This window comes from Corvus brachyrhynchos, unplaced genomic scaffold (assembly GCF_000691975.1).
Source record: "Corvus brachyrhynchos isolate BGI_N302 unplaced genomic scaffold, ASM69197v1 scaffold65, whole genome shotgun sequence".
In the NCBI taxonomy this organism is placed as follows: Eukaryota; Metazoa; Chordata; class Aves; order Passeriformes; family Corvidae; genus Corvus; species Corvus brachyrhynchos.
Genome location: NW_008238365.1, coordinates 1,564,852 through 1,574,974, shown reverse-complemented (window position 1 = coordinate 1,574,974; position 10,123 = coordinate 1,564,852). Strand labels below are relative to the sequence as shown.

General features: G+C 46.9%; 1 protein-coding gene across 2 annotated transcripts in view; it reads right to left on the bottom strand.

The window, feature by feature from the left end:
• The window catches only part of PABPC4 (poly(A) binding protein cytoplasmic 4), a 13,197-nt gene extending 3,080 nt beyond the window's left edge, over positions 1–10,117 (bottom strand). The window contains exons 1-9 of one of the 2 annotated variants that reach the window (XR_001862512.1): positions 9,789–10,117; positions 4,075–4,268; positions 3,571–3,686; positions 2,968–3,107; positions 2,702–2,796; positions 1,973–2,110; positions 1,292–1,387; positions 569–841; positions 252–353 (exon numbers count right to left, since the gene is read on the bottom strand). Coding sequence is in view for 1 of the 2 variants with exons in the window: in XM_017736128.1 (XP_017591617.1) it covers positions 265–353; positions 569–841; positions 1,292–1,387; positions 1,973–2,110; positions 2,702–2,796; positions 2,968–3,107; positions 3,571–3,686; positions 4,075–4,268; positions 9,789–9,981 (1,334 nt within the window). In the remaining variant the exon portion in view is untranslated. The remainder of the gene's footprint in view (positions 1–251; positions 354–568; positions 842–1,291; positions 1,388–1,972; positions 2,111–2,701; positions 2,797–2,967; positions 3,108–3,570; positions 3,687–4,074; positions 4,269–9,788) is intronic. The other variant, XM_017736128.1, reaches the window with a different exon arrangement.
• Positions 10,118–10,123: the final 6 nt, after the last annotated feature.

The window sequence follows — 10,123 nt, the reverse complement described above, 5'->3', positions numbered from 1 at the left end:
CTTCGCGGGAAGCCTAAGGGATGGAAGGAGGGGAAATCCCAAAAGGGAACCAGCTGGCAAGGCAGGACACTCAGCTACAGGGGCTGTGCACGGGAAGAATCAGAGAATCACAGAATATGCTGAGTTGGAAGGGACACACAAGGATCAGAGTCCAGCTCCTGGCCCTGCACAGGACCGTCCCCACAAAGGAAAGCATTAATTGTTCCTGTTGGGAAGGGCAGCCCCCAAAGGCTTCTACAACCAAAACAGCCTCTGGCATTCTCACCTTGAGGTCTTCCTCCTTGCTGCCAGCGTGGGTTGGGTCTCATCTGTGTCATTTGGTTGGGTGCATAGTAAGTGGGTCTGCTCTGAGCCTGGAGGAAGATCAGATAAGCTCAGAGGCAACATCCAAGTGCATCACAAACGTTGTTCACAACATGACCCAACACTCAAGTCAGATTAAGAGAACAGGCAGCTGGCAAGTCACAGAATAACCTCCACAAGAGCTGTTTGCTTACAGGCATAAGAAAGGCTCAGTGAGATGAACACAGCTGAACCCAGACAGGTTAAAAACCCCACAGCAGCTCACCTGGGGCACAGCAGGCATGAAATACCCGCCAGCAGCAGGCTGGAACTGGTTGATGATGGTGTTGGCAGGCAAGGCCCTCATGCCAGCGATGCGCTGCATGTACTGGTTGGTGAGATGGGCCTTCCTCTCCTCCTTCCTCTGTGCCAGTGCCACATAGAGGGGCTTGGAGCCCACGATGCGCCCGTTCATCTCTGTCACAGCTTTGGTGGCCTCCTCTGGAGAGGAAAAGCAGACAAAGCCAAACCCTTTGCTCCGTCCATCTTCCAGCATCACCTGCAGTAAAGATGAATTGCTAATGGAGTACAACTGAGCCTAAGAATCTGTGGATTTTAAAATTTTAGGCAGGACATAACTTGTTGCAGAGGTGTAGAGACAGGTTCTCACGAAGAGTCACCTGTCTGGATTTGCTCTGCGTTGCTGTCAGCACCATGTGTCCCCAGGCCCACACCGCACAGTAAGGAATGGGAAAGATTTGGTGCAGTTCTAAATGCACACAGGAAAGTGCCATTTCATGCTTATCACCTCAAACAAGCATGTTTGCCACTTCCTGCCTCCCCTTTGGGTAAGGGAATGAAGTTTTCAGTACAATCCCACTATTTACTACGCCAGGTGTTTTCAGAATCCCAATAACCACAGGTTAAGAAGAGCCCTTTAATGCCATGGTAGACAAAAGGTCCTTTCTTCAGGCTTTAAAATCCAAATAACCCCCAAACCCCACATTACCTTGGCACTCGTTATTGACCCAAAAGGTGAGAACTCCTTCCTCAGTTTTTCATCATCTATAGTGTCATCTAGGTTTTTAATGTACAGGTTAACACCCTGGAAGGGAGAGAACAGCATGACATTCATAACATTAAAAAAAACCCAAAATCTTAAGCACATCAACTGTTACCCATCTGCCAGAGCTGTTAATTTATCTGAAAACTCTTAATTTAGCATCATGTTCCTTCCACACCACCCAAAGCTGAAGGTGATAAATGTTGCAAAGGCGTAGAGACAAGTCCCACTGTGGTGAAAGGGAGCTTGTCTGGATTTCCTCTGCCTTCCTGTGGCATCATCACATGTCCCCAGTCCAGCACTGCAGCTCAGGGAGTGGGGGAGTTTCAGATGCCACCTCTGACACGACCCAGTTCTGCCATAAATTACAGAGAGCGGTGCAGATTTGTGCTGTCTCTTCCCATCCCTCCAGGGATCCCCATTTGAAAGTCAAGGAGACTTCATGCCTGTTCCTCCTAAACACTTTCAGTGCCAAGACTAAGCCCTGATGCCCCCTCTGCCACCAAATACCACAGAGACCCCTCTGTGTTTTAACCCAGGATGTGTCACAGGACAATGACTACTCTGGCAATTCCTTCAACAGGCCAGACACGATGCTTAAGTTGAGAAAAGGAACAGATTATTCACCTGGTACCGGCTGAGTCTCTCCTGTTTTAGCTGTTCAAACCTCCTCTTCAGCTCTGCCTGGCGCTCAGCCTTCTTCTGTGCTCTGCCCACAAACAGCATTTTCCCATTGATGTCCTTCCCATTCATTTCTTCCACTGCCTGCACAGAGGGTTCCAAAAGAAACTCTCAGCTGCTGCAGCAAGGCAGCCCCTGATCCTGTCAGAACAGGAGTGCCCAGAGCTGACGTTGTGTCCCTGCCTGTCCATAAACCAGAGTTTGCACGTTACCTTTGCACTGCTCCTGTTAACAGGCTCATTAAAGACAAGCTGAAGTTATCAGGCAGATCAAGCTGACACACCACAGAGTGCTGAACTAACTTGGAAATTTATCCCCACCTTTTCTTGTAATTAAAACTATATTTTAACAAGCATTCTGCTTAGAAAATACCATTTTTAAGCAATGTTGTCATTCTAGGTGCCCTCCTCCTCCTTCAGCCCTGCACTGTAGTATTTCTTCAGCAATTAACATTCTTGATTATACCACTGCACTCTGTGTGGATCCAGGAAACTGGAGGAATGCCAAGTCACCCTTGAATGTCAAGCTATTAAGGTGCAAAAGGTTTCCAAGTTCCCACATCTAGAAGAGGTCATGCCCGAGGCAGAATTTTCTTCCATTTCAGAAACAGGCTCCCAAGATAAACCAAGTTTTTCTTCTCTGAAGTTATCCAAGCAACACAGAAGTTGGTCCTACCTTGTTGGCCTCTTCATGCTTTTCAAAGCTTACAAAGCCAAAGCCTTTGGATTTTCCAGTGGGATCTGTCATCACTTTAACACTCAGCGTTTTACCTGTTACCAAGGCAAAGGGTTAGTAAAATATCAAACGTATCTCAAGATTATTAATTTCCATTTAATAGCCTCAGCCTCAAAGTGACCCAGGCAGAGACTGCACAGTAGCAGCACTCAAAGTACCACATTTCATGAAATTCACAGCCTCAATAAAAACATTTCTGTATTTACCATATTTGCCAAAGAGCTCCTTCAGTCTTTCATCATCCATGTCATCCCCGAAGTTTTTAATATAGACATTGGTGAACTCCTTCGCCTTGGCTCCCAGCTCGGCCTCCCTCTCTTTGCGAGACTTGAATCTCCCAACAAATCTATAAGATAAAAAAAATGAAAATCCCAATAAACAGATCAGTTTCCAGAGCAAAAAAACCAATGTGTGACTTGCGGCAAGGCAAAAAAATGAGTGTGTAGTAGGAGCTGGGAATGGGGACAAGAAAAGGTGACAGCAGAAGACAACAAACAGGCCACAGACCAACCAGAAAAATCACCTGTGTGCTGTGGGTGGCCAAGGACTCCCACTGGCCCTCCTACATAGAACCCACCCCAGCCCGCTCACAGAGAGGTGGCAAATCAAGGCTCGGTCAGGGAAACCCACCAGTCCTGGAATGGAGGGGTAGCAGGCCATGGCTTGGGCAGGGTCACTCACCAGCCCTGGAGTGGAGAGGTAGCAGGCCAAGGCTTGGGCCAGGAGAACCAGTGCCTTGTGTGTCCCTGTTAATACCGAGATGCATCCCGGAGCATGTGAGCGCTGCTGCTGCCGGCTGTGACACTCACACTTTGCGGTCGTTGAGCAGCATGCCGTTCATCTTCTCGATGGCCCTATCTGCAGCATCCTGGGTCTCAAAGTGCACAAAGGCGTAGCCCTTAGAGCCATTCTCATCACACACCACCTGCAGGAGAGGGAGCAAAGCGAGCTGTCAGCGTTCCTCCTGCGTCACGGGCCAGCAGGTGAAAATGTGTTGCTGCCAAGGGTCAGCACGAGGCAGACACAACCTGAGCGTCAGATTCCTGCACTTCACCGCCAAATCTGATGTCATTTCAGCAATCCCTGAGCTTTTGGTCAACTGTGCCTTTCAGAGATTCTGTCTGAACACCAAGGTGACGGGTTCAATCTCTGCAGGCACCGTGCATTTAAAGAGCTGGGCTTGATGGGCCCTGTGGGTCCCTTCCAATTCGGAATATTCTGTGATTCTGCTCCTTACACTTTGTCACTCCTACACTCAAATCTCTCATCACGTCCCCACCATAAAAGAACTGGACAATGGAACCACATCTCACCTTGCAGGACAAAATGTTTCCAAACGCCGAGAATGTGTCATAAAGTGCCTTGTTATCAATGGATTTGTCCAGGTTCTTGATGAAGACATTCCCAACCCCTGACTTCCTCAGGGAAGGGTCCCTCTGAGACCACATGATGCGAATGGGTTTCCCTTTGATCACATCAAAATTCATGGTATCGAGAGCTCGCTCAGCTGCAAGAGAAGCCAAGAAGAGATTTCTGTGGTTGGTTAAAAAATAAAGGTTTCCAGTGGGTGGGTGATCGTTTTTTCTGAATTTTACTCAGCTCATGGAGGCATTTGGGGTGTTATCAGAGGTGATCAATGACTTCTAACTCAATGTTTCAAGGGAGGTCTTTGCAGCACAGTCACTAAGTATATAAAAGGTTTCACAGCCTTTAAATTTCCATTATAGCAATACATTAACCACCACAGCAAAATGGATATCAAAATGCCTGGGGTTTATTAGCTATATTCTGAATTATTATGAAGGTAAATTGCTCCACCTAAAGAAGGAAAGGAAAACCAGGAAACCCTGATTTAAAAAAAAAAAAAAGAAGTAACAAAAGTGACTGTGTGGCTGTTTTGCTTTTCATGAAGCTCCCATCTCCCCATCCTCATTTCTATTCAGAGAGAAGGATCATCTCCCTGTCAGGTCAGGGAAAATGTGCACAAACACATGGCTGGCTGTGAGGACATGAGTCAGCCTCTACAGAACTTATGTGGCCAAAAAAATGATTCCCAAGTTGCTCAAGCTGAAGGTGACAAGAGAGCTGAGAAAATTCTGGGGGGGGGGAAAAAAAGTCAGTACACCCCATCTGATTAGCAGGGAAGTGTTTATCTAAACTCTCCAACACCAGCACTGTCATTCTAACCTGCACTGAAACCCCCCTCCACGAGGCTATTTCTGCTGCCTACTGGTGTATTAAAAGGATCATTACATACACACATCAGGATCTTGTACATAAAATTGAGATGCTTGCACTGTTCCGTGCCAGAAAACACTCCCAGCATGGAGCGAGCAGAGAAGAAAGAAAGATTGTTAATTCCCAGCATGGAGCAGGCAAAGAGATGGGAAGACATGCATTAAAATCAAGGGAAATTAACAGGGCAGAGCACAAGCTTTCTGAATTTGTTTGGCTCAGTTCTCCCAGGCCACCTTCGCCCTGTGGTATTTGCTGATTAGATTTAAGGAGCAGAAAATTCAAGGAAAAGACCAATCTGAACACCTTGCACGTGACTTGGCTCATGCAGCCTGAGTAACCAGTCAGCATGTCCCAAAACCATCTCTAGGAAGTCCAGTGGAATACTGCCTACCAAAGTCAGCACTCCCTACCCCCAATGCCAGCTTCTATTACTTCATGGAAGTTTCTCCGGATTTTTCATGTGCTTTGAAACGTATTTTGTTGTTGTTGTTGTTCTTGCTGCTTTTTAAATTGAAGTGGTACCATTGCTGTTTTCCCCACACATAAATCCAGTTGGAAACAAGCTCTGCTTGGAAAAAAAAATAATTTAAGGACTCCGACAGCTCTGTTTAGACAAAGGTGTTAAATGCAATTAAGTGCCAGGCTAAAATGATTCCTCAGCTGCTGCTCCAAGTCCATGCAGCCCAGGTTCTTCCTGCAGTCCTTTCCTAGTAGGCAGCTCAGCAGGGGACCCGGTGCAGCTTGTCAAATTTGGCAGTGTTTATTTATAGCAGGCAGAGGTCCTGCAGAAGCATGTGCTGGCAAGGGCACAAACTGGGTGGATAATACCATTTGCAGCAGGACCAGGCTCCTGCTGGAAGGTGAGGAGCAGATGAAGCAGTGGCGTGTAAGCAGGGGCAGCTGTGAAAGCTCCGCAGCCACCACCCAGATCCAGAGCAGTTAAGAAGTTCCTCCCGGTTCTTACCAGCTCCCCAAGCAGATACTATTGCACCGCTCTTTCAACAGGTTGCTACTGTTCCACTCTATTATTACGCCGGGCTTGGAATTCACCCAGACACTTCTGGTGAGCAGTGAAAGCCCTACATGGATTCCCTGAGGGATGCGTGCCACACCCACAGGTGGAAATGCAATCCCACTCCACCAGGACCTCAGAAAACCTGTAAGGGATCTGCAAGAGTTCTGTGAATGACTCACACCAAGCACATCTGATTCATTTCCTTAATCTGAGCAAACACCTTCTCGTTTTCTTCTATTTAAGCCACAAAGCTTCAGCCATTTCAGTTCCTGTATCTGTTTCTCTCCCACTGGTTCCTGTCATCCTTCCAGCAGACTCAAACTGCAGCTCATACAGAACACTGAACACACTCACAGCCCCTTTCAGGCTTCCTTTTCATTCCCTTTCCATGGCCTTCTGGACAGGGAGAGCACCTGAACACTCACTGCAGTTTGCCTCAAGAGCAATTAAAATCCCTTACAGGCTCCCTGATGCAGAGCTAACACAATGCTGGAATTAGTGGCTGTGAAGACAGAGAACCAATCTCACACCCCAAGATTCACCCAAGAAGAAACTCCACACAAGGAGTTTTATTCTCCCCAAACCTCCAGGCTCTCACTTAGGCCACTGAGAAAAAAAGTCCTGACAAGGAAAGCACAGGAGGCAAATGTAACCACTTCTTTTTTAAAAAGAGATGGTTGCACATACAACAGGCTTCGATTCCTCAATCACTGAAGTTACAACCAAATCCTGCTGCAATGAAAAAGGTACCAACTCCTCCCTTTTACCTCCACAATTTACCTTGCACAGCTCCTCTGCCTTCAAGGAGGAGAACAAACAAGTTTATCTACACTCTTCTACAGAAACACGAATCTATTCCCAGCCCTGGGATCCTCCTTAGCCTGGGAAACATTCTGTTTTTCCTACACTTTCAGAACATCTTATCTCTGCAGCCAAACTGAAGCTTCTCTGCTTCGTTACTTGAGTTGTCACTTCGTGACTGTCAACGTTTGGAATTAAACTGCATGGAACACATGAAAAGAGGAATTCAGCTTATTTGTTGAGTTTGCTTTCTTTCCCTTCTTCACAGTCAGGAAGAATAAATATTAACACAGCCACAGCTGAGCCTGAACTAGCCAGAACTTTGAAGTGTTTCCTTACCCTGCCTATCACAGGATGACAGGCTCAGCATTCAGCATTCCCTGGTTACTCCAGCAAGGAGCTGCAATCAAAACCAGCAGAGCTCATTTTCCCTAAAAATAACCTCTCTGCAGCAGACCACTTGCCAGTTAGACAATGCCTGTCCTGCATCACTCCAGCAGCTACAAAAACACAAAGAAAAACACAAGCTTTGACCCAGTTTGGACACGGGAACCTGGAAGTGCAGAGCATGCTCAGGATGTGGCAGTGTGAGCTCCTCGTGACCCTGAAATGGGGAAGAGTTCTGGCTGCTTGATTTGCTCTGTGGACACAAGGACAGAGTGCTACTTTAGAACACAAAAAAAAAAAGTTAAATCGTTGCTTTCTTCACATTTACAAAGAACTCACCCTTCCACAAAAGGTGCTGGGGAAGTGCAAACTATCATTTATCAAGCTTTTTAACACCTACTACCAGTTCAAACATACGGTGTGTCCACAGCAAGTTTGCAGAGCACAAAACCTCCTGATTACTGTTAAGTGGTACTTCGGGAGCACCTGCTCTCAACCATAAATCCAACCAGATTCCTGCAGTGCTCCCCTCAGCTTTTCACAGATTTAGCGGGATGAAGCCCAAGTGCATTTCTGATTATGCATTCCTGGAAGAAAACAAAGATCCCTCCTCCTCCTCTCAGGAAGCCTCATGCAGTCCAAATTTCCTTGAAAACAGTCCAAATTTCTGCATTTTACACTGAAAAATCATCTTCTTCGTAGTCAAGTTTGTTTTGGAGAGACCACAACCTTCTTCCAAATTATCTATCCATGTCCTGCTGCATTACAAGGAGTACCAGCAGCTGGGTTTTTTATTTATGCAGAGTAAGAAATGCTGCAGTTTGACAGGAGAAATTCAGAAATTCTCATCTCTTCATGAGGGCAGGAGGAGTCTGACTATTCCTCTGTGGCCCAGTAACCACTCAATATTTAGGTTTAAACCACTTGACCTTCTAAGACCTACCAGTAACAAGACACCACCTACTTGGTCCAAGTATCACTTCAAGTCCAGGAGCTTCCTAAAATGTCTGCTGCCTCCCCAGCAGCCCAGAATGGTGCAACCTCCCCCTAAATTCCTGCCTATTTTTTTTTTTTTTAACCATAAAAGATTACCTTGGAATCTATTGGGAAGGCCCCCATTTGTATGAGGCGCAGAATGTTTCTGCTAAAGCACATGGGACCAAGCCACTGATCCCTTCTGACATCAGCACTCTTCTCTGCTTTGAGAGAACGTTTATCTACACTTCTGCACCCCATCTCTCCAGGATTCATCCAACCCGAGCTCAGAGTTCCTTCCTGGCTTTGTTTCTGCTGCTTGTTTTTATTTCTCTGATCCTGCAAAATGAGATCAGAGCCTAGGGAAGGCAGGTGGGCTGGGATAACTTTGTCCAGCACATAAATGTACCAAGGTGGTGTTTTAAGGGCAGTCAGGGCAGACAGGTTCATCAGAGCAGGATGGGACCACAAATACAGGCTCTCAGGTTCTTTCCTTCTCACTGAGAAGCTTTAAAACACAAATATACTGCAAAAAAAAAAGCTTTTTTGAGAGTGCTATGGATGAGATATTATGCAGTGGGGTGCAAGTCAGCTTTTAATCAGCATGACAAGAGAAAGGATCAAAAGTGCCCAATCAGATCAGTCCAAGGGAAGGACATCAGAAGGAACTGCCCTGGGAGAAGATGGAAGCTCTGCAAAAACATAAAGCAGGAAAACCTACTACAAGCTACAGGAAAGCTGCTGTAAACTGATTCTGAATTCAAGGGGAAAAGCTCACTCTCATCTCTACTTGGATGCCTCTATCACATAGAGATGCTGTTAAACCCCAGCACGGAGCAATAAACTTGCAGCAGTCAGCAGGCAAAGCTCTGAAAACTGGGGCAGAAAACGCTGACCCATTTTCCTTCCAGAAGAGACATGTTCCAAAATGACCTCTCCTGTCCCATCTTTCACCTGCTGCTTCAGCTCTGGAACACCTGGCTTTGAGCAGGAAACAAAGTGTGAAAAAAAGAGAGTCTGGCAAGAGCAAAGCAATGTGGCATCGGCACAGGAGACAGCCTGGCTTTCCACACATCCAACAAAGCATTTTATTTCACTTTAGAGCAAGAACACCACTTCCCAAACTGGGAGGCACGTCCAGCTGCTAGCACAAATACAGCAGATATTAAATTTATTGAACAGGGAGTGCGTGGAGCAGCCACAGGATCAGTCACTGAACTGAGCACTCAACCAGAGCTGACTGCTCTGAACTTTCTCTGCTAGGGCTGGCTGCACAAATCCCCACAGAGACAACCCCAAACGACCCCAGCACGAAGGGAAACACACCAGGGATTATTTCCTTACGCGAGGAACAAACACAAACCTCCAAAATTCGGAATCAGTGAGAGAAACAGGCCCGTCTAAAAGAGACGTTACCAAGATGTGCCTTTGCAGAGCATTTCGTAGACACCAAGCAGCAAAAAACACTCCTGTTGCAACCACTAGAAAGGGACGACTCACCCTGTAACACTGTGGTAGGCAGCTACATGGCAACACGTGAATTAGTGGGGAAAAAATGAGGGGGGGAGAGATAAAAAAAAAGACATGGATGTGGTTGGAATTGTCACTCACCATCTGCTGGCTGCTGGAAGTTGACGTAGGCGTAGCCCAGGGAGCGGCGGGTGATCATATCCCTGCAGACCCGAATGGACAGCACGGGCCCGGCGGGGCTGAACTTCTCATAGAGCATGGCCTCGGTGATATCGGGGTGCAGGTCCCCCACGTACAGCGAGGCCATGGGGTAGCTGCTGGCGGCCGTGTTCATCTTCCCCTCGGCGCTCTCAACCACTGGGGACCACGGGGTTTTACACTTGGGGGTTTCAAGTCAAGCTTCTTATAAATATTAATCTTGGGGGAACACTCAAACTCTTAATTAAAGCCTAAGCTGCGGCCTGCAGAAGCTTGGG